The following is a 24,667-nucleotide window of genomic DNA, read 5'->3' as shown; positions in this document are numbered from 1 at the left end:
CTGCTATCAGCCCCATTTTGCACATGAGAAAACCGAAGCACAGAGAGGTCAAGTGACTTGTGCAAGGTCACACAGCCAGCAAGCAGCAGAACTGGGATCTGAATGGAAGCTACACTGGCAACCTACGCTCTTACATCCCTCTGAGCATCTTCACAACTGTGGTCCCCGTGAGACAGGGAAGCCATATGTGTCACTCACCAGGGCTGGATTCCCAGCATCAGACCTACGGCAGTAAAAGGATTCACAGTAGTGGGAAGAAGGGAGGGAGGGACTGGAAGCTACTATAATGCATCGATAGTAAAGCCCACGTCTCGTCTTAGGGCACCTGGGTGGCTCAGTCAGCTAAGCGTCTGCCTTCGGCTCAGGTCATGATCTCAGGGTCCTGGGATTGAGCCCCACTTCGGGCTCCCTGCTTAGCGGGAAGTCTTCTCCCTCTGCCCCTCCCCCAGCTTGTGCTCTCGCTCGCTCTCAAATAAATCTTTTTTAAAATAAATCAATCCATCCCACGTTTCTTCACATTTTCCTTTGACATCAGTTTCTCCCAATCCGTGCATCCTACAACCTTTCACTGGCCCCATTTGCAGAGCCCGACATCTCTGAAACTGGGATGCATGTCACAGCTGTCAGCCTTTTGGAGTCGATGAAATGCAGGACCGCCCAGACCCTTTCCTTATAGAACTCACCTTGGGGGATGGCAAGAGGCTTTTTCCAAAGTTTCCAGAATCAAGAAGGAAAAATGAAAGATGCCCTGAGAGATGGCAATCGCCCCCGCCCCACCTCCTCACTACTGCTCCACAACAAGGCATTTAACTTTAATGGGGGGGGGGGGTGCAGGGGGAGGGGCGGCGGTAATTGTCAAGCTACCTGACCAGGCCAGCTCGGGCAGAGCTGCCAACCACACATCCGACCATGTCCCCCTGCCAACTGCCTTCTTGTCTCCACGGTTCTGTCCCCAGGCCAGGCTGTTTTTGCCAAAGCCAGGCAGGGCAGAGGCAATAAAATCTCCTAATTGACAAAGTACAGCCCTTTCCAATGGGCACGGTCACCAACAGGCCACGGTTTCTGCCTGGCCCCACAGGAGAAACTCTCTCGGGACGCCTGGGTGGCTCAGTCGTTAAGCGTCTGCCCTCGGCTCAGGTCATGATCCTGGGGTCTTGTGATCGAGCCCCACATGTGCTCCGCGGGAAGCCTGCTTCTCCCTCTGCCTCTCCCCCGCCCCTGGCTTGTGCTCTCTCTCTCAAATAAACAAAATCATTAAAAAAAAGAGAGAGAGAGAGAGAGAGAGAAATCCTCTCTGCAAGCACAGTGTGCCTTCTGACACCCACACTCGAATAGGATTTGCCTGGCAAAAGGGTTACGAATTTCAACCACTTCAGGGTCCATAAGCTCCCTTCTCCTCCATGTCCGTATGGTCCTCGGGGTGGGGGCGGGGTGGGAAGCAACAGTATCCTGAATTCACATCCGCATGTAAATTCCCATTCACACCCAACCTGCACGGGTTTACTGGAGCTCTAACATCAGGTGTGGGGTCAGGACTGAAAGCCACTAGCAGGCCACGGCTAGCTGTATACAGTGTCACGCACACTCGGTCACCAGTCACCCGGAAAAGACAGAATTGCACAGAGTTAGCCAACTAGCAAACCATTACGTGACCCAGAACGCCGCAGCACGTGGCCTGAATCCAGGCGAGGGCTTCTCAAGTTCAGCACTGGGGACGTGTGGGCCCTGATAACTCTTTGTTGGGGGGGCCCTTCCCTGGGCCTTGTGTAACTGCAGCAGCATCCACCCACTGGATGCCAGAAGTACCCTTCCTCCAGCTGTGACAATCTAAAATGTTTCCAGACGTTGACAAATGTCCCCGGGGGGGGGGCAAAATCGCCGGGTGCTGAGAGCCTCGGATCTGGGCAGTTTGCAAATACCCTCTTTTCTCATTTTAGTAATGACCTAGTTAATAGCTATTCAGTAAATACACGAATATGGCCACCCTGTGACTTCGCATTCTAAAACTTCTAAAGTGATAGGCAACTGCGTTTGGGATACAGTGATTTAGGTTTTAAAAAAAGTGAATCGGTTTAAAGGAAAGTACTAAGTATGTGGAAGCCTCTCCCAATTCCCTACTCCCACCAAAAAAGCACAAAACCAAATGCTCACTTGCCCTTGTCTACCCTGTAACTGGAGGTGGTCAAGCCCAGGACAAGGCTATTCAGGAGACCCTCAGAGACCACTGACTAGGGACAGGCCATGGGTGAGAGCCCAGTCCCATAAGCACTGAACCTCAGAGGTTTGGTCTCCTGCAACGGGGTCTATGACATGCCCCTCCAACACCCACCCACTCGAGACTTGCTTCACATTTTCCCCAGGAGCTCCCTGTGCAGAGGCTGAAACAACAAGGCCAACTGCCTCAAGAGGGAACAATTACTAGCAAATTACTTAATGAGGTTCATGTTGACATTTCATCAAGTAAATATGTTAATTAAAAATGGGTCATAGCCAAGATGCACTAGTAAGTGAAAAACAGAAAAATGAAGAATATGTTTTTACAGGATCCCATCCTTGTTTTTAAAAGATACTATCTACTTAGCATAAGGGGAGAAAACAGACTGATTTGAAAGTAAAACGCCAATCTGCCAATAAGAGATTATCTCCAGAAGAGTGTCATTATGGAAGAATTTCACTTTTTACTATACTCGTCCTGTACGGTTTCATTTTATAAAACTCTATCTCTTACAATCTCAGACCAAGAAGAGAGTCCAAGAAAAAGTCCCTTTAAATAATTTAATCCCTGCCATGTTTATGGTAGCAGAAAACCTAGAACTTTCTGAGTATGCAAATGTCAGCGGCTCTCAGAATTGTCACTTCACTCGTATGCCATCGATTTAAATACTTAAGCAAGTCTTCTCACTCCTAAACTATGAAGAAAACCATGGGAAAAATGAATTTCTCCACACATCAGCCCAATTTCAGAGCTGATACCCAACACCCGGGCATGCCTTACCCAGACCTGGAAAACACTACAGACACCTGGTAACACCATCACAGATACCGGGTAACAACCGGGCCAATTAACCTGAATTGTCTCAGGTCCTGGGGACAGGTGTCTGAATCCCTGGGGTCAGACTGGGCTCTTTTCCAACTCTGCCAAGGCCTGCCTGGGCCCAGGAGAATCATGACACCTGAAATGCCCCCTCTCCACTGCCCTCGACTGTCCACACTGTCCCCTACTGTCCAGCCTCCTCCTCCATAACCACAGGGAGCATCTGCTCGAGCTCTGCTAAGCATCCTCTATGACTTCCCTCTTCCTTACAACTATTTAAGACATGCAACATAATCATGATCCCCCCCCACTTTACAGGTGCATCAACTGAGGCTCCCAGAAGTTAAGTAACTGGCTCAGGGTCGCATGCTGGGAAGCGGCAGGACCGATGTGCAAACTGGAGTTCCTGAAACTGCCCTCTTGACCCCAGCCATCTACCTCCCTGGGTTTCTGTGGAGCTGTACCTTCTTGTCCAGGCAGCCAGCCCCCTGACTTCAGCAGCTAGTGCTCGTCCCTCCTGTAGCCCCGTTGAAAATAAAGAAGGTCTGACTCAGGGCTGAGCCCCTTCTCCAGCCCCTCCCCCCGCCAAGTATGCAAGTAAACTGGAGGTGAGCCACCAGACCCCAACACCGAGTGTGGTGTGGCCCACCCAGACCCCAGAGATCTCCATGGGACAAAAAAGATGAGAGAGCCCCATGACACGGTAACAGCAGCCCTCAGACAGAGTCTAATCTACCATGTGTCTCTTCTCTTTGACCTTGTTAGTGACTTAATGATCTTGAGGAGGATGCCTCATCAAAGGGCTCCCAGATAATCTAACCAAATTAGAACGGCCAGGTCACCTTCCCAGCAACCGGCAGCTCCAACTTTCGTCTGGGCCACTGGTCTCAAGCCTCAGAGGCTGACAGGAGGAACCAGGGAAGACAATGTTATTAATATGCACCCGTCATCCGCCCACAGTAATAAAAACAACCATAATAATGGGTATCCTTAGACCGTGCTAGAAGGATGAAGTAAGCCAACCCGTTTTTAAAAAAAAAACAAGGCTCGAGCTAGAGCGAAATCTGTCAAGTGTTCTGAGACACTCACTCCACCCCTGAGAATATGCTCTAAGGACTCAGGCAACAGGCATTCTCCATGCGATACTCATTATAATGTTTTCTTTAAAAGAAAAAAAAAAGAAAGAAAGGAGAGACAGCCATCTAAATGTCAAACCACAGGTAATAATTATGTAAATTACAGCCCACCAAAACAAGGAACTATTGCTATGACACTATAATTTAAAAAGTTATATGGGAACGTGGGAAAATTCTTACACCAGTAAATGAAAAACATGAACACCGAAAATGGTCTTGCACTGTCCAGCCCACCCTTGCTAAGTACACACAAATCTTGACAAGAATCAAATGTTAACATGCCAGTAAACAAAGAGTGGCCTGTGAAAAAATACCTGTGGCATTCATCACAGACATGGGGCAAGATTCCCAATATATCAAAAGCTCCTGCAAATTGACAGGAAAAAGGCAAAACCAGGGGAAAGAGGAGCAGAAAAGACACAGGAAACAGACGCACAGAAAAGAACACGTGTATCACTGGGAAATATGTTGCGGGATGCTCAGCTTCTAACCGAAAGAGAAATGCAAATGAAAATAAGGTATTTTTTTAATCCATCGAATTAAATTCAATGACACCCAGTGCTCAGGAAGATGCAGAGAAACGCAAATTCTCATTTGTCGTCAGCAGCAATGAACTCGCTACGTTCTCCTTTCTGGAAAATAACGAGCTAAAACCTATTAAAAAAATTTTATGTAATTTTGACCTATGTACTAGGATGCTTACTGGAGCACCATTCACAGGAACAAAAAATGGGAAATAATGCAAGCGGTGATTATTAATAGGGAAAAACAGATGAGTTAATTATAACAAATATATATTTGATATATATATAATTCCAAATATAATGTGGAATATCAAAGAATTATGAATAAGTTATTTTTTTATTTAAATTCAATTAGCCAACATATAGTACATCATTGGTTTTTGATGTAGTGTTCAATGATTCATTACTTGCATATAACACCCAGTGCTCAACCTATCACGTGCCTTTTTTTTTTTAAAGATTGTATTTATTTGACAGAGAGAGACACAGCGAGAGAGGGAACACAAGCAGGGGGAGTGCGAGAGGGAGCAGCAGGCTTCCCGCTGAGCAGGGAGCTCGACACGACACGGGGCTCCATCCCAGGACCCTGGGATCATGACCTGAGCCGAACGCAGACACTTAACGACTGAGCCACCCAGGCACCCTCACGTGCCCTCCTTAATGCCCATCACCCAGTTACCCCATCTCCCCCACCCCCCTCCCTTTCCGCAACCCTCAGTTTGTTTCCCGGAGTCAAGAGTCTCTCATGGTTTGTCTCCCTCTCTGATTTCTTCCCAGTCCATTTTCCCTCCCTTCCACTATGATCCTCCGTGCTGTTCCTTATTGAATAAGTTATGTTTATTAAATATCATTTACATATCACATAAAGAATATTATGCAAATAGTGAGATTCTATGTATTGACATGAATCATATGTTCAGTAAAAATAAAAACCAGAGCAATGATTTTAACCTAACCCCTTTTATTTAAACATGTTTATGTTTGTAAACATTTCTATGATCCCAGAAAAGACTGGAAGACGACCTCGGTTTCTGGTTAGCTCCAGGGAGCAGTAGGTAAACACTACTTTTAAATACCTCTGTGACGGGGGCACTTGGCTGGCTCAGTGGGCAGAGCCTGTGACACCTGATCTCAGGGTCGTGAGTTCAAGTCCCACACTGGGCGAGAAACCTACTTAAAAAATAATAATAAAAAATAATAAAACATATATCCTTGTGATTTTTTTTTTTAACAAGGAGTATGGCTTTTGTAAATAAGACAACAGATGAAGTCAGAAGGTTTATGTGTAAAAAAAATTAAATCAAGCTGCATTAGCAGGATGAGATTCTGAGTACAAGTTCACCCGTTGTTAAAATGTTGATGTCAAAGCTCTTTTGAAATGACAGAGAAGGCAAAGAACAATAACAGTGAACCCTATCTTTTTAAAATGGGAGTAAAACCCAGCACTCTCCAGCTAGAACTCCTTGGAATACAAGGTTTAACTCAGCCTGACAAAACTCCTCTCCAGTACACGGAGGCAACGTGAACCTGGTCAATTTCCAGCTTGCTTACTCTCACCTCAAATGCCAGGAAAACAACAGGTACTTAATAAATGCTGATGGGTCCATTAGTGGACAGCAACCACGGGGCAATCAGAACTATCAGATTTTCAAAGCATAGATCCCTCAACCCAGCCATTCCTCAAGAAGGAACTTATTCTGCTGAGTCATTTGCATCGACTTGCATACATATGCAAAGAGGAGTATCCGGCAATCCTCCAGGCAGCACTGTGTATCGTGCCAAAATTCGGGAACCAACCCTGACACCAACCAAGGAGGGACTGAGATAAATGTACGGCACAGTCACAGAACAGAAGAATGTGTGGCTTATAACCAAGGGTTACTTCCTTTTTCTTTCCATTTGCACGGACTTAACGTAGAAAAAAAAAAGTCAACATCGGTTTTTAAGTGTAGGGAGCAATATACAGAACATTATTTGGAATATGAACCCATCTAGGGAGGAAAAAAAGATACATGTACCCTCTCACCCCTTCATACATATTGGCATATGCCTGGCATTTTTCTAGAAGGATACCCAAGAAACTAGCATCAGTGACAACCTCTGAGAAGAGAGAGGGGGGTGTACTCAAACATTTACTTTCCCTCTGTATTCTCCTAGACTCTTCACCTTTTTAAAAATAATAGCACAATCAAAACAGTTACCATGCAAGATCTTCACGCAATCAGCCAGATCATTTCGACATCTAGTTTGTCGTTCTTGTTAAGATTCTATTATTTTTTAAGTAATCGCTACACCCAATGGGGGCTCAAACCCCCAACCCTGAGATCAAGAGTCGCACCCTCTTCTGAGACCGCCAGGCGCCCCTCAACATCTAGTTTTAAAAGAAGAGTTTCCGGGGCGCCTGAGTGGCTCAGTCGCTTAGTAGTCTGCCTTCGGCTCAGGTCATGATCCCAGGGTCCTGGGATCGAGCCCCGCATCGGGCTCCCTGCTCTGTGGGAAGCCTGCTTCTCCCTCTCCCACTTCCCCGCTTGTGTTCCCTCTCTCTCTGTGTCTCTCTGTCGAATGAATAAATAAAATCTTTAAAAAAAAAAAAAAGAAGAGTTTCCTAGCAATTTAAAGGAAGTCATCTTAACTGGTCATGAAATGCCACTGGAAGAGAATCATGGGCAGCTGGGGAGCGGGGAATCCCAACTTGGTCTGACCCCGAACGGTTTTCAGCTACGGTTCAGAAACAGATGAGACTCATAAAAAAAAACTGAATTTAATTGTAAAAAACCTGAGACTCATTCCAACATCAGAAGCCCACGCCTCTGCAAGTATGGCTCTATTTCCTCGCCAAGCTTCCTCTTTGGAATTTTCAGGCCCTTATTACCACAAGCTGTTTTATTTGTGCTTTTATGCATTTTTGCAGAAGGCTGCAGGCAAGATTTTTATGGGATGGGTTCTGTAGTTCCTTTGAGTTAAACTCTGTGCTACTTTGACCACTCCAGGCACCCCAGGGCCTTAGCACTTGCAGTTGTCTCTACCTAATACTTCCTTCCTAGTCCTTTCACAGCCAGCTTCGCCATGCAGATCACAGGTCAAATGTTACCCACTCTGAAAGGCTGTCCCTGGATATCCCTCCATCATAGCTTGTACCCCAACCCAAGTTCCTCCCAGTTTGTGTCTCCGTGGCATTTACTATTACCCAAAATTGTTTTGGTCATTCCTAGTGTAAGTTCCATGAGCACATGCACCTCATCTACCGTGTTCACGGCTGCATTCCCAGTATCTAGAACATAGTCGATGCTCCATTCACAAAAGACTGACTAAATGAATAAGAAACGCTCGTGGCAAGAACAGGCGATCAAATCCCGTGTTTTTAAAGACCACTCTGAAGTTCTCCGTACTGGGAAAAATAAATAAAACGCTCTCCAAAGAGGAGGGCGCCCCCAGTCAAGTAGCCACCTAAGAGGCCAATAAAAGGTAGACTGAGATTCTCAGAGAGGAAAGGGAAAAGCCCCATAAAACGTTGATTACTACCCTTCCCGGTCATCTAGACCCATTTTCCAGGAGTTGGCAACCTCCCCCGAGGGCATGAATCCCACAATTAAGGTAAGGGGACACTTAAGTAGAACCTCCACTCTGTGATTGTCCAGCTCTCCTGGGGCAGTTTAAAATGAGGGAGTGAAGCTTCCAAGCCAACCTCTATCATCACACACCCTCCAGCCAGAATGGATGAGCACAGAGAAACACAGGGTCGGATGGAAAGAGGCAAACACGCACGCCAAAGCCAGCAAGCTCCTCTCCAGGTAACTGGAGTTGAACCTCCCAACGGTCTCATTAAGCTTCTCCAAGGCAATCCCGGTAAGCCGACGAGTTCAAAGGCCTCAAATCTCATGGGAAAATGCAAGGACTCGGGCAAGTCTCGCCCCAGATTGTTCTCCAGATTCCTACACACCAATGACTGTGTGACTTCAACACCGGAGGGACATGGGGCGATGTCTGGAGGCATCCATATTGGCACAACACGGAGAGGGGCCACTGGAGCCCAGCAGGCAGAGGCCAAGGATACCGCTCCACAGCCCACAGGGCACAAGAGAGAACCTCCTGGCCCCAAATGTCCAAGTGCTGAGGTTGACAAACTGCACTTCACACCTACCACCCACTGTCCCTAAACAGGCTTCCTCAAAGCCCCGCCCCAATCCTCAGCCTTCAAGAGGTAAGGACAGGTTCCATACATCCATCAGAAGAGACGCTGTCCCAGTTTCCACGCCAGGCTGGGGGAAGCCCTCGCCTCAGGATGGTCAACCCCTTGTCATTATTCCAATCCCTTTTATGAGCACTCTGTTTTTTGCAAAAGGTTCAGGCAAGTCTGGATGGGCTGGAGTTTTACTAACCATTAAGATAGGATAATAAAAGTTAGACCTCATCCCACCACAAAAATCTAGAGCCAACAGACACACCAGACGCTTCAAATTCCTGGGGCAGCCGTGATTAGTTTCTCTGCGCCCCCCCCCCCCCACCTACCCCCACCAGCCAACATGACCTTGATGGAGCCAGCGGTCTTTGCACCAGCAAACTAAGGAGTCAGAAGGGCCCCAGGCACTTCACCAGAAGCTTAGGCTTCGAGGCAGGGGAAGTCCCCGCGGCTAACTGGCCACAGGTGCCAGGCGAGTGCCCTCAATGAAGGAAGCGGCCCAGGTGAGAAAGCACAATGGGAAAAAAGCGACCAGCACTGGGCTCTAGAATGGAAGCCACAACGAGGAGGGGAAATCGCAGCAAACGGGAGCCCGCAGGCCTGTTCCGGGGAGGGCAGCCCCGGTTGACCATGGCCACATACAAATGCAGGCCCCCCCTGCTCTCAGATCTTCTGATTCTTCACAAGTCAGAAATCCACATTTTCCTGTGAACTCTTTCAAAAATCAGCCAATCGTGGTGGTGACGGTAATCCATAACCGAAATAAAGCCAAACCAGCACACTGGTAGACTAGATCTTGACCTCTCACACTCAAATTCAAACGCTGAGCAGAGCCTACTCTGTTTGAGGCACTGGGTCCTGGGAGAGGAGGGAGGGCCAAGGTTCAGCGCTGACCCTTGCAAGGGAGACGCTAAGCCGTCAAGCAGGGAAGCCAGAGGGCTGGGTCTCCCTGGGCATCCATTCCAGACAGGTCAGTGACTATTCTGTCCTTAGAGACCTCTGGAGAGAGGCTGCAGCCCAGCTCAAAAGCCATTCCAGTGCTTCGTGTCATTTATTCCTTCCAGAAATATTTACTGGGCACCTACTAGGTCCCAGGCACCATTCTATGTGCTAGGACTGTGGCCATAAATAAACACAAGCCAAAAAAAAACCAAAAAAAACAAACACACACTGCTCCTGTGAAGTTGACCTGTTGGTGGGAGTTTACAGAGAATAAACAAAATAAGTAAAATATCTGATGTATTAGATTGGTTGGGGGGGAAGGGTAGAGGAGGGAGTGCAGGGAAGGACTGGGGGCACAAGGAAGTGGCAGGGAGTCAGAGAAAAACTGCCTATGTGACATCTGAGCAAATATTTGAAGGTAAAGGAGCCTTCCACGCAAGTGCAAAGGCCCTGAGGCAGTCAAGTAACCAGTGTGGCAGGAGTGAAGTGAGACAGAAAATAGCAGATGAGGAGCTCAGAGAGGCGATGGGGCCAGATTCCCCCGACTCTTGCAGGCCTAAGCCTTTTGGCTTCTATCTGAGCGAAGTCTGGACTCAATGCAGGATTTCAAACAGAAGGGGGGACCCGACCTGACCTGTGTCTTGAACAGGCCTCCAATGGCTGCTGGGTTGAGATGAGACTCTAGGGGTCCAGGATGGAAACAGGGAGAGCAGTACAGAGGGAATGTTCAAATCCCTGAGTGAGCCGATCCACAGTGGTGGCTCTGGCCAGAATGGTAGGGGCGTGGAGGTGGGGGGAGGCTGTGAGAAGCTGGCAGATTTGCAAATATTTTGAAGAAAAAGGCAACAGGATGTGCTGACAGCTGAGATGTGGAATGGAAGGGTAGGGAGGGTCAAGGATGCTGCAGGTTTGGGGCCTGGGCCTCCGAGAACAGGGCTGGTATTAACTAACATCAGGAGGGTCCGAAGTTCTGCTTGGGACAGGCTAGGCTGGAACACTCCCCCCTTCTCCGGTTGGAAAGTTGAGTCCACCACCACATTCAAAAAGCAAGTCACCTCCAAAAGTATCACCAATGGAGCCGGTCCAGCTGGGGAAAGGAGAATAGGGCAAAGCCATAAGGCAACCCGGGAACCCCGAATTAGCTGTTGCCCTGCCCTGTCCTCTCAAAGGTTCCCCCTTTCTCCTCCCCAAGCCATTTACTTTATTACCTTGGTCCCATCATGCTGCCACTCCGCGCCTTGGATTCCTGCATTCATGCAGGAAGTGGGGTGAGGGGAAGACCCCATTAGTTCCAGGGTCCCTTTTAGCTCTAACCATCCAAAGGAAGGGAGAGGGGGAGACTGGAAAGAGGGGTGAACAAAAAGGGGAAGAAGACGGGAAGGTGGAGGGAAGCAAAGGGATGAGTCTGAAAACCAACAGGAAACTTGGCGGGGGTTGGGGGGGTAGGGGAGTTGGGGGTGGAATTATATTCTTCAAAGATTGTTGTGAAGCCAGGAGGAGCTATTAAGGGACAAATTACACTGACGCCAAGGCCAGATCTTACCCCAGGGGGAATTTCTAATAGCTTCTAAAATATTCCTGTTCTCCCACCCCTTGACTGCCGATTCAAATATTCAGAGATTTACTGAATTCTCGGAGGCAAATAGCAGCTTAGGGGTGATATACTAGCAGGATTCCATGAACGGCAACACGGACCTGCTACTTCCGTTCACCACCAGCCACAGCAGGGGCAGCTGTGAATTCCAAGGGAATTCCAAGCGGAGTCGACCGCTTACAATTACTGAGCGCTAAGTGTATACCAAGCAGCAATATTCTACGCACCTGCCAAGGATTCGCTCATTTGTTCCTACATCACAGCTCTTTGCTTCGTACTGTGTTATCACCCCCATTTTCCACATAGGGAAACTGAGGCATGCAGAGACGTAACTCTCCTGAGCTGCAGAGCCAGGATTTGAAGCCAGGGGATGCAGGCGCTCTGCTCTGAGGCACTGCACTACTTACTAATATTTTTTCTCCACTTTTTGACATGTTTGCAATTTTTCTACACTGGGTCTGCAGCGTAATAAATAATTTTTAAAACTTAACCCCCAGGGAGAGGCCCAGGCCCATTCTCCCAACCATCATACAAACACCAGCCACAAAACAGCCCCCTCCTTCCAGTAATGATGGAAAAAAACAAGCCAAGTGTTGGTGAACTCGGCCCCTGTTTGGGTAATGAAGCTCCTCTCTTCTCATCCCAGAACATCTGGCTGGGTGAAGGTGGTTAAGTCACTGGAACCCTCATCATGGGCCATTTCCACGTTCTGGTTTTTCTGGACATTTCCTGAAGCTCAGAGGCAGGCAATGGCCCAGGAACAAAGCTCTGATAAGAGTCTCACGTGGGCCAGTCCCTTTAATTTCTGAACACACGACCTTGGTCAGGCAGAAGCCTGGCATATTGGGGCGGGGGGGAGGGGTGAAGCCCAATCCCTTCCCCACCAAATGAAGAAAAAGTGAGTCCAAAGGAAGGACAAGCAACTGGAAACCTACAACTTCATCTTCAGAAAGAATGATTAAAAAAGCATCGTTTAACTCTGTTCAGGGGACAGGCTGAGCCTCTTACATAGATGATCTCATTTACTCTTCAAACAACCATAACCATAAAAAGCCCCAAAAGTTGGGTGTTTTGTGGGTTTTTTTGGTTTTTGTTTTGTTTTGTTTTGCATCCTGCCCCCATTTTACAGATGAGGAACCTGAGCACAGAACGTTCTTGGCCCAGGTCACAGTTTAACTGGCTAGGAGGCTGGCCTTGAGTATGCCATCCTAGAAAACACAGAAGCTACCTTCTTTCTGTTCCATTTGGTTTCTCCTGCTGCCTGGAAGTTCTCCGGCCAGTTCTCCAACTCTGGTTCCAGGCTCCAAATCCCCCCTCCCCCACCAAAACTGGGGCATCCAGGAATCCAGAAGGAGAAGAGACAGAGGAAAGTCTGCAAGGTCAAAGACAGGGTGAAGAGGGAGGGTCTGGCCGTGAAGACCAGCCATTGCCTTCCCCAAGCAAAACAACCACCTGATCATTTCTGTAGCAAAAAGTCCAAAGAGGAAAAAACACAACTGGTTTTCCTGGGTGAGCTTCTTAAGCGAAATCAACGTACAGCACCCCCAAACACACTGTGCTTTGGAAAATCTCCTTAATCATGGACTGACAGCAGTCATCAATAAAGCACATCCTGATGCAAAATCTAATTTATGGTGGCCTATTTTTCCCCCTGTGTAACCTAGGAGAAGGAAATAAACAAGGAAACACTCCAAAATTCACAGCCACACTAGACCAGATCCCCCTCTGGGTCTGTGCAGAAATAATCTTGGTGCTGTTACACCTGGTATAGGGAGCAGGGACTCCACAGGTTTTCCCAGAGCCCTACTTTGCAAAGCTCTGTTCTCCAATCCCCCCCTCCCCAAACCTGAATGCAAAAGCATCTCTCTGATTTTCAGCCCAAGAATAAATCTCTGATCCCACTGGCCTGAAAATTGGAGACATAATGAGGTGTATTTGGTTGATACCCCCCAAAATAAAGCCTTCCCCTGGGGCCCTCAGAGATGACTTTTTCAACACTCCAAAGGCATTTTGCAAGGAAAGGGCCATAAAACAGGACAAGGAGGTATTTTTGGATGCTAATCACCAGCTCCAAAGAGCCAAAGCTGTTTTTCTCTCCTGAGTCCTACACAAAAGGGGGAAAAAAACTATCATGTCCAGATTTGCCTATTGTGTTTACCAGTAATCAAGATAGTGTGACACTGACGTGCCCTCCTGGAACAAAGGGGTAAATCGCATTACAGGGAAGCTAAAGCCCAAGACAGTGGGGATTAAACCACCGAAAGTGGACTCGGGAGCCGGGGCCATGCGCAGCACTGAACACGCAGAGGAAAACTTGCCAGGGTAAAAGCCACGTGCATCCCCAACAGAGAGGAGCCTCACATTACAGAGGTGGGATGACAAAGGTACCAGGGTCTGGGGCATCCTGGGTGGGGGAACCTCAAAACCTACCCAAGGGTCAGGTGAGACATGGCAGCGGTGAGCAGCCCTACGTTCTTCCCCGCCTGTTCCCCAAATTCCCCTATAGTAATTAAGGAGGCAGACAGAAAGTAAAAAAATGGCAAAAAAAAAAAAAAAAAAAAAATCTAACCACAGGAGAGTCATGTTGATGCAGCACAACCGCGAAGGGGGCAAACATCCCTTCCCACAGCCCCGAGCCTCTTCCCAGCTCAGACCTTTGGGAAGGGGGCGTTCTTTGTGAAAAGGGGGTACCCCAACCCACAAAGGAGATAGGAGAACTTAATCCAGGAGACAACCCCCTGTGCTGCCCGCCCCCCCATCCCTGGCGTCCCCTTCCGCGGAAGGTTATTTTTAATTGCAGGCGGCAGCCTCAAAGCAGGAAGCCCTCTCCCCCAGGCTCCGGCCCCCCACGTCTCCCCTAAAGCCCGGGACCCGCGCACATGCAAAGCCCCCGCCCTGCTTCCCGGGAACTGAGCCGCCCAAGTTTCCACCCCCCCCCCAAAATCAGCGGCAGCCGCGAAGGGCCGGGCGCGGACCCCCACCTCCCACCCCGCACCCCCGCACTGGCTGCAGAACCGGGCAACGCGGCTCCGCGCGGCCGCGGGTGCCCTGAGGACTGCGGGCCGGGCCCTTCCCGCCGGGTGCTTCCCCTCGCCGGCCGGGCTGCCAGCCGGCGGCTGCCCCCTCCCGGCGGCCCCACGCAGCCCAGGCGGCCGCCGAGTACGTACCCAGAAGGGGTCGGAGCCATCGGCGCTGCAGAAGCCGCGGAGCGCCATGCGGCGGGCGGGCGGGCGGGCGGACGGGCCCGGCGGCAGGCGGCTGCTGGCGGCGGCGGCGGCGGCGGCGGCGGCGGCGGCGGCGGCGGCGGCGGCGGCGGGAGGGCGGGAGGCGGTGGCGGAGGGGGCCGGGGCCCGGGCCGCAACGCCGCCTGGTTGGCCGGCGCGTCACGGGGATGCGGCGCCCCGCCCCGCCCCGCCCCGGCGCCCGGCTCCCCTCCTGCCCCGGGGCGCGGGCGCGCGGGGAGGTTGCGCTGCGCCCCACTGCGCCCTGCCCGCCGCCCCCCTCCTCCGGCCCTACAGCCCGGCGGGGGCCCGGGCGGAGGCGCGTACCCTCCGGGAGCGGCGGCACCCTGCCACCCGTTTTCCAGTCCCGCGGTGGCGGCGACGACAGCAACAGTAATAGTAACACCAGGAGAAACCAGGTACTGAGCCCTGGGCCAGCGAGAGTGCCAGACGGCTTAGCTGCGTCCTCATTGGATCCTCGCTAGCGGCACGGAGCTTGAGTGGCTTCTCCAGGGCCACCGGGCCAACGCAGCCCGCGGACGCCCAGAGCTGACACGGAGACAGTAGGAGGTGCATACACTTCGGAGTCAACCCTTCACAGATGGAGAAACTGAGGCCCAGAGAGGTGAAGTGGCTTGCCCAGGGTCACACAGCTGCCAATAGCAGAAGTGGGATTTGGAACCCATAACCCATCTGACGCCAGAGCACTCAAGGCCCCCAAAACTCCAGTCTCCATCCCAAACGGTGGTCGCCCCCCACATGTGTACAAAGCACCTGAGGCTCAGAGAGGTGAAATGACTTGCCCAAGGCCACACAGCTGCCATAACAGAAGTGGTTTTTGAACCCACGACCTTTTGGACTCCCAGCACTCGTGGCTGGAAGACTCCCAACCTCCCAAACAGTTGTCGCCCCCACGTGTGTACAAAGCACCTTGGCATTTTCTCCATCTTTGAGCAGCACTCAACAAACAGGCAGGTTATTGATCATCACCTTAGAGGTAAAGAAACTGAGGCCTGGAGACATATAGACCTTTCTCAACTCATGTGGGGCTTCCATGGGATAAACCCATGGAAGCTGAAAATATCCTAAGTTGAAAATGTATTTGATGTACCTAAACTACCAAACATCATGGCTTAGCTTAGGCTACTTTAAATGGACTCAGAACACGTACATTAGCCTACAGTTGGCAAAATCATCTAACACAAAGCCTTCATAATAAAGTGTCGAATACGTCCTGTAATTTACTGAATACCATACTGAAAGTGAAAGAATATTTGTCCGTGTATCAGTTATAGGTGCTCTTGATTGTGTGACTGACTGGGGGCTGCAGCTTGTTGCATATGGTGAGAAAGTATCATAGGGCGTCTCACTAGCCCGGGACAACATCCAGATTCAAAAATCGAAGTCCAGTCTCTACAGAATGTATACAGCTTTCACACCATCGTGAAATCGAAAAATCATATGTCAAACCGTCATTTAAGTCTGGGACCGTCTGCAGGCATAATTAACAGGCATTTAGAGTCATGGAGCTTCCTAAGGCCGGGTTCTTAGCAATGAACATGAATTAACTTAAATACTCACAACAACCCCATGAGGTTAGTATTATTATTATCCCCATTTTGCGGTTGAGGAGACTGAGCCCCAAAGAGGCAGAGTAACTTGTCAGGGATTATGTAGACAGTAGGTGGCTAAATCACACTTTGAACTCGGGCAGCCTGGTTGGGAAGAGAGGAATCTGTAACACTGACCATTTTGCCATATCGCCTCAGAACCGGTTAATGTCCAGGCAGTCAGTGACACAGGAGCTGGGGCTGGGGCCTGGGGGTTTTCACTGTGGATACTTGCAACACCTTTCTCCCCTCCACTCCTTAATCCCCTGCCAGATGTATAGTTTCCATCACTCACACACACACACACACACACACACACATCAGGGGCACCAAAGAAAACAAAAAGAGTGATTGAATATGAGACCCCCACAGGACCTAGGGAGGGAGATAGGATTGGTTTCTATGATTTTTTTTTTAAAGATCGATTTATTTATTTTAGAGTGGGTGAGAGAGAGCATGAGCGGGAGGGGCAGGTGGAGAGGGAGAGAGAGAATCGCAAGCAGACTCCCTGCTGAGTCCGACACAGGGCTCGGTTTCATGACCATAAGATCACCACCTGAGCCAAAACCAAGAGTCCGACGCTTAACCGACTGCACCACCCAGGCACCCCTCTGTGATTTTTTTTTAATTGGCCCAGGTTCCTCTGAGAGTGAGTTTTTAAGGGATAAGTACTTTCAAGTGATAATGCTCCTTGGGTAGTTGCTTTGAGATTTAACATTCAACAAATACATTGAATATCTATTATAGGCCAGGTCTTGCTAGGAACGAGAGAAAGCTGCTGTTCCTATGGAGCGGAAAGTGTTAGGGTTGTTTTTATTGTTGTTGGTGGGTTTTTTTTAAGTAATCTTTACGCCCACCGTGAGGCTTGAACTCAAGGCCCCAAGATCAAGAGTCGGTCGCTCCACTGACTGAGCCAGCCAGGTGCCCCAAAGTGTTGAGGTTTTTTTTAAGTATTTTTTTTAATGGTAGGGGAACAGGTTAATTAAATTATCACATAAAGAAAGGCCATTTACAGCTGTGGTAGAAGCTAGGAAGAAAAGTGGGAGAGAGCCAACAAGCGTCCTGGCTTGCTGGCAGTGGAGGTCAAGGAAGGCTTCTGGGAGGATGGAACTTTTGAGCTGAGATACAAGTGATGAGCCAGGTCTTGGGCCTGCAGAAAACAGAACAGGACAGAGCAAGTCCTCAGAAGAACCGAAAGACGCTCTGGGTGGCAGGAATCCAGAGACAGAAGCAGAAGGGACCCATCCGGGGCAAGAGGCATCAGAAGGGGCCAGAACTTGCAGGATCTTGTTGGCCGAGGGAGGGGTTTTAGCTCGGCCCTGAGAGCCATGGGGAGCCATCGGTAGATTTTCAGCAGGGCAAGACAGGGCCAGCTATGTTCCGTTTTCATCCACACATTTTGTTCATTCTTTCAACAAATAATGATTGAGCAAACATATGAGAAGGTTCTTAACATCATTAGTCACCAGCGAAATGCAAATAAAACCCCAGCCATGACAACCTACTGGAGTGACTAAATTGAAAATACAGAGTTTCCGCCAAGACGCAGAAGTAGGAAAATTCTCCTACTCCGTTAGCGGGAGTGTAAATTGGTCAACCACTTTGGAAAACTGCTAGGTACTTTCTGCCAAAGCTAAACACACGACTACATGGTGACACAGCAACTTCGTTCCTTCCTGGGGTGGGGAGGGGGTGGGGGGAAGCAGCACTGATGTGCATCAAAAAACATCCATGAGAAATGTCCATAAGTTTTATTCATATAGCTAAAAACTAGAAGTAATGGGAATGGCCCATCAGTAGTCAAAAAAGATTAAAATTGTGGCACGTGCACCCAGTAGATCACTACACAGCCAAAGCTTTTTTTTTTTAAAGAATCACGGGCACCTGGGTGGCTCAGTTGGTTAAGCATCTGCCTTTGGCTCAGGTCATGATCCCAGGGTTCTGGGATCGAGCCCCACATCGGGCTCCATGCTCAGTGGGGAGTCTGTTTCTCCCTCTGCTGCTTCCCCTGCTTGTGCTCTCTCCCTCTCAAAAAAAAAAAAAGGGGAAAAAAAAAAAAAGAATCAGGGGCACCTGGATGGCTCAGTTGGTTAAGCATCGGATTTGTGATTTTGGCTCAGGCCGTGATCTCAGGGTCATGAAATCGAGCCCCATGTCACATCCCATGCTCAGCTGGGAGTCTGCTAGAGAGTCTCTCTCTCTCTCTCTCAAAAAAAAAAAAAAAAAAATCAAACTACTAACACATGTAACAATATGAAAGACTGGAATGTCACCGAACATAGTAAGGAACAAATGAAGCCAGACACAAACGAGTACATTTTTTCAGGATGCCATGTGTAAGAACTTCAAGCACAGGCATAACTACTAGACGTTGATCTGAGTTAGAACAATGGGTATGTTGGAGGTGATATTCATTAGGAGTGGATACAAGAGAACCTGCTAGGGAGCTGGAAATGTCCCATAACTGGATCTGGTGGTAGTTACATGGTTTATACACACACACACACACACACATTTTAAATTCATTTAGCTGGAGGGCGCCTGGGTGGCTCAGTCTGTTAAACATCTGGTTTCGGCTCAGGTCATGATCCCAGGGTCCTGGGATGGAGCCCTGAGTCAGGCTCCCTGCTCCGCAGGGAGTCTGCTTCTCCCTCTCCCTCAGCCCCTCTCCCCTGCTTGTGCTCTCTCTCTCTCTTTTTCTCAAATAAATAAATAAAATCTTTAAAAAAAAAAAAGTAAAATAAAAAATAAAATAAAATTCATTGAGCTGAACATTCCAGGTGGTTGTACTTGGCTCTGTAAGAGATACACCTTTTACATAAACATTTAAACCAGAAAATAAATAATGAGTGTACCATTTTCCAGGAACAGAAACTGAGGGTTAAGTGACATGATGTAACCCGCAGGGTCCCAAAGCTGGGATGTGGCCAAGAGAGGCCCAGCCCTCCCCAGCTCCCCGAGCTCCTCCCACCATCGCCGCGACCCCGAAGTCCCTCCCTTCTTCTCTCCTTCCCCTTCCTCCCCATCTTCGGCTCCCGGCTCCCGTACAATGAGAAACACCCGAGACCCAGCGGCTCTGGGCCCTGGGCCAAATCCACCTGACTGACAACCAACAAAATAGCTGTTGATGAAAATGCAGGATCTAGATTTTAAGCACCGGCCGCCCGGGTAGACCGTGATTGAATGAATCCAGCAGACCGAGCAGACAAGAAGGCTAGGGAAATCCTTTTGGGTTCTCCCTGAATCCTAGCATCCTGTTCCTGTTTACTTATCACTATTTGCAGTCATCTAATTATTTGCTCCATAGAGGCTTCCTCAGGCACAGTCCTGGAAGGTACTAGCTACTGCCATCCCTCACGTGAACTGCTACACCAGCCTCCTAACTGGTGCCCTGCGCCTGTCCCTCCCCACTGCAATCAGAGCTCTACACAGCAGCCAGAGGGGGCCTGAAAGCAAGAAAGGGGTCCTAAAGCAAGCCAGAGGGGTCCTAGCAAGAACGCTACCCCCTGTCTAAAGCCTGCCACAGCCTCGCACCGTGCTTTGTACAAGACCGGACCAGATAGGAGGCAGCGATTCTGGGTATGCACCCACAAGATTCAAAAGCAGGGACTCCAACAGATATTTGCACCCCCATGTTCCTAGCAGCATTATTCACGAGAGCGAAGAAATGCAAACGACCCCAAAGCGTCCACAGACAGATGAATAAACAATGTGGTAGATACACACAATGGAAAATGATTCAGCCTCAAAAAGGAAATTTCGAGGCGTGCTACAAACTCCAAGCCTTGAAGACACTCTGCGAAGTGAGAGGGCGGTCAAAGATGGGCAAATACCGCGAGAGTTCACTTACGTGAGGTTCCCAGAGTAGTCAAGTTCATGGGGACAGAAAGGAGAATGGTGGTTGGCAGGGGCTGCAGGGAGGGGAGAGGTGGGGAGATCGTGTTTAATGGATGTGGAGTTCCAGTTCTCTGCAGAAGGAAAGCACTCTGGGGAGGGATGTGGTAAGAGCACATTCACAACATCACACATCACAACAGTGTGAATGTGCTTAACGCCACAGAACCATCCCCTTCAGAAATGCTCAAGACGGTGAATATTATATTATGTATATTTTTGCCACCATCAAAGAAATAAGAATAAAACAAGCCAGGTAGAGTGGCTAAAAAAAAATCCGACAGGGCCCTCTGTGACCAGGCTCCTGTCCATCTCCACCAGTCATCTTGCCGCCCTTTGTCCTCAGTCCCCTGGGTGGCAGCCCCACAGAGGGCTTTCTATTCCTTGAACACACCAAGCTCATTCCCACCTCCAGACTTTATCCCTGCTGATCCCTCTGCCTGGAACACTCTTCCTCCAGATCTTCAAGTGGCCCGTGGTTCTCCTCACTCAGGTCTCATCTCCAATGTCACCTCCTCAGAGAAACCTTCCCTAAAGAACTTAACCCTGAGTAGAGGCACCTGGGCATCCCAGGAGGCTCAGGTGGTGATCCCAGGGTCCTGGGATGGAGCCCTGCATCTGGCTCCTTGCTCAGTGGGGTGCCGCTCCCCCTACTTGTGTGCTCTCTGTGTCAAATAAATAAAATCTTAAAAAAAAAAACCAAAAAACTTACCCTGAGTAACCCCATCCCCTCGAGCTCATCACCTGCTTTATTTTCTTCATAGCATTTAACACTCCCTGAAAATGTTTAATTGGCTCTTCTCTCCTTCTAGGATAAGGACATGACCTTGTTTCCCTTCAGGAACTCACCCAGCAAATATTTACTGAGCATCAGGCAGTGTCCTGGGCAGGAGCTGGGAAACTACTACCAGCCCTTTGTTTTTTTGTAAATAAAGTCTTATTGGAATACAGTCCCATACATTGCTTTATGTACATTGCTTTGTTCATTTTTTAAAAAGATTTTATTTACCTATTTGTCAGAGAGAGGGAACACAAGCAGCGGAACAGCAGGCAGAAGGAGAAGCAGGCTTCCCGCTGAGCAAGGAGCCTGATGCGGGGACTTGATCCCAGGACTCTGGGATCATGACCCGAGCCAAAGGCAGATGCTTAACTGACTGAGTCACCCAGGTGCCCCTGCCTTATGCATTTTTTTATGGCTACTTCATCCCTACAAACTCAGAGCTGAGTAGTTGCAACAGAGATAGCCGACTTTGGGAAACAGCAGAGAACCCAGCAGAGTTGGAGTGGAAGGAGGGAGGGAGTGGGGAAATGAGGCCAGATCAGGTAGGGCCTCTCAGACCAAAGAGGGGGAGTAGGACTTGGCTTCTTCTTGGAGTGAGGCGGGAAGTCATGGGAGGGAACTGAGTGGAGGAGCAGTGTGACTTGGATTAGGTCTTAACAGGTCACTCTGGCTGCTGGGTGGAGAATAGGCTGAGGGTGGGCTTGGCAGCCAGAGGGGCAGTAGAAACAGGGTGTGATAAGATCAAAGCAAAACAGGTCTGTGAATAATGGGGCTAATATCAGCCTTGACTGCAAAGTGGACCCAGGGTCCTATTTCCCTGAAACAACAAAGTGAATTTACTGTGGACTATTGTGTTCAGAAAGCCCTTCATTATCTGAGGCTCTGTACCAATGTTGGAAATGAAGCAGCTTCTCCGTGTCCAGGTGACATATCTTCGAGGAGAGAGAAAGGTATTTCCTTGGTACTGATAGAATTTCAAACTGCAAATTTTCTACAATGTTAGAGAAGAAAATTTCTCAGCAAGTAAGAAAGGAACGGTTGCTCAAAGAAGGAGGTCACTCTGGCATCTTAAAGGTGGCGTGTATCCTCGGGAGAAATACTGCCTCTTGTTACCTTTGCAATCAATTAGTTTTGTTGGGTCTGTTATCCCAGCCAGAAGAATGGCCAAGCTGAGATTTTCCTCTCTTGGTCTAATTTTCGCTTGCTCAGAATTAAGGATCATTCACTGCATTCTGTTGTTTTGTCCCTTAAGTGTATTTCCACCTAGTATAGTCCTCCACTTTTTTTTTTTTAATAATATTTTGTTGCTGAAGAGAACAAGCCAATTATACCAAATGTCACACATTCCGGATTTCTCTTTCTGTTTCTTCCTTGGAGTGGTTTGATTTGTTCCTCTGTCTCTTACATACTCTGTGAACTTTGCTTTTTAAAATTGTTTTTATTTGTTTACTTAGAGCATGTGCGTGTACGAGTGGGCGTGGGAGTTGGGGAGGGACAGAGAGAGAGAATCTCAAGCAAATTCCCTGTTGAGTGTGGAGCCCGACTCGGGGCTCGATCTCACGACCCTGAGATCATGACCTGAGCCGAAATCAAGAGTTGGATGTTCAACCCATTGAGCCATCTGGGCGCCCCTATTGTGTGAATTTTGGATCTGAAAGCTTCATTGGATCCAGGTTAGTAAACACACTTTTTGAAATAGGTGCTGCTTGGCAAGGACAGTTTTAAGAGGATCTGTCTTCCACATAGGCTTAGCACCCCTCTCCTAGCTAGTCAAGCAAGAGAAATGAAAATGGATGTCCACACAAAGACTTGTACTTGGATGGGCATTATTCATAATAGCCCCCAAACAGGAAACAAGCCAAATCTCCACCAACAGGTGAATGAGAGACAATTTGCAATATATCCATCCAGTGATAACTTCTCGGCAAGGAAAAGGAAGTACACCTTAGATCCCTCTCTGAATCATTGTGCTGAGTGAAAGGAACCAGCCGAGAAGGGCCACCTGCTGTACAGTCACAAAAAGCAGAACACTAATTGCCTGGAACCTAGGAAAGGAGGAATTGACTGCAAAGGAGCATGAGAGAACTTTCTGGGATAATGGACATTTCCTTTCTGTATCTTGAAGACAGTGGAGATGACACAGACATATACATTTGTCAGAACTTATCACAGTGGCTACTTGAAATGGGTGTGTTTTATTGTATATAAATTACATCTCGGTGGAGGAGAAAAAGGAAATCTGTTTAGGTCTCGGTTTCTGTGTGTTCTCTCTCCTAAAACTAATATCCCTGAGAAAGTGTCCGAGGTCCAAGGTGTTCCTTCCTCTTACAATTGTTCTTCCTCCATCTTACAAAACTAAGGCAATACTTCTTACTCATTTCAGAACTTACTGAGAACTTGGTAGTGCTGCAATATAAAAACCTGAATGCCAAACAAAGGCATTGTGTGAAATCATAGTATGTGGCTAGGAAAGAGAATGATCCCAAGGACCAGATGACAAATCCTTTTGCAATTCAGGTGGTTTCCTGTTTGCTTTCAATCCCCATGGAGTAAGCATGGCTTGTTGAGTGATAGGTGACTATAAATAATTCTGTTTTTTTAAGATTTTATTTATTTTAGAGAGAGAGAGAGCACAAGCAGGGAGAGGGGCAAAGGGAAAGGGAGAGATCTCAAGCAGACTCTGCATTGAGCGTGGAGCTGGATGTGGGACTTGATCCCACAACCCTGACATCATGACCTGAGCTGAAACCAAGAGTCAGACACTCAACTGACTGAGCCACCCAGGTGCCACTACAAATAATTTCTGACAATGAATTATAATGTGATATGTGGCAAATTACATAGGAGTTCAAATAGTGTGACCTTGAGTCACTTAGCAATGACAAAATTTCCATTTTGGTCTCCTGTTTATGTGAAAAGCATTTCTCAGTATTTACTTCTATAAAAACAAAACATTGGACTGGCACTTATTCTAAACTCTGTCCCATTCCAGCCATGAGTAATATGCATCCACAGGTAGATGAACCTGAAAAAAATACACATAAAAATAGCCAGCCCCATTCTTCTCATTAAAAGACTTATTTAGAATGAACCATTTTATACCTTGTACATCTGAAACTAATATTACACTGTATGTTAACTAACGAATTTAAATTAAAACTTTTTTTAAAAGTATAAAACAAAACAAAAGAATAAAACACTTTTTTAAAAGATTTTATTTATTTATTTGACAGAGAGAGACATAGCGAGAGAGGGAACACAAGCAGGGGAAGTGGGAGAGGGAGAAGCAGGCTTCCCGCTGAGCAGGGAGCCTGATGTGGGGCTCGATCCCAGGCCCTGGGACCATGACCTGAGCCGAAGGCAGACGTTTAATGACTGAGCCACCCAGGTGCCCCAAGAATAAAACATTTTAATATATAACAATTACTCATCAAAATGTAGTATGGTTATATTGTTCTGACCAATTATATTCAGATAATAATTGTGATAATTCAGAGAAAAATTTTAGCACTTACAGCCTTTAGGAACACAGGACAGTTTTCAAGATTAGACCCCTGGGGAAACAGGACTTTAAAAATAAATAAATAGGGCGCCTGGGTGGCTCAGTTGGTTAAGCAACTGCCTTCGGCTCAGGTCGTGATCCTGGAGTCCCGGGATCGAGTCCCGCATCGGGCTCCCTGCTCAGTGAGGAGCCTGCTTCTCCCTCTGACCCTCCCCCCTCTCATGTGCTCTCTCTCATTCTTGCTCTCTC

At 48.3% G+C, this 24,667-nt stretch overlaps 1 protein-coding gene across 4 annotated transcripts in view; it reads right to left on the bottom strand.

Annotated features, from left to right (window-relative positions):
* Positions 1 to 14,695, bottom strand: part of ABCC1 (ATP binding cassette subfamily C member 1 (ABCC1 blood group)) — a 134,731-nt gene extending 120,036 nt beyond the window's left edge. For all 4 annotated transcript variants that reach the window (XR_006790789.3, XM_045875048.3, XM_054507526.2 and 1 more), the window contains exon 1: positions 14,578 to 14,695. Coding sequence is in view for 3 of the 4 variants with exons in the window: in XM_045875048.3 (XP_045731004.1) it covers positions 14,578 to 14,625 (48 nt within the window). In the remaining variant the exon portion in view is untranslated. The remainder of the gene's footprint in view (positions 1 to 14,577) is intronic.
* Between the last annotated feature and the right edge of the window lie 9,972 nt (positions 14,696 to 24,667).

The sequence above is a fragment of the Mirounga angustirostris genome, unplaced genomic scaffold (assembly GCF_029215605.1).
Source record: "Mirounga angustirostris isolate CCGP_5_RB_7025 unplaced genomic scaffold, mMirAng1.0.hap1 SCAF_5, whole genome shotgun sequence".
NCBI lineage: Eukaryota > Metazoa > Chordata > Mammalia > Carnivora > Phocidae > Mirounga > Mirounga angustirostris.
Note: the sequence above shows the minus strand (reverse complement) of the source record. Positions and strands in the feature narration are given on the sequence as shown.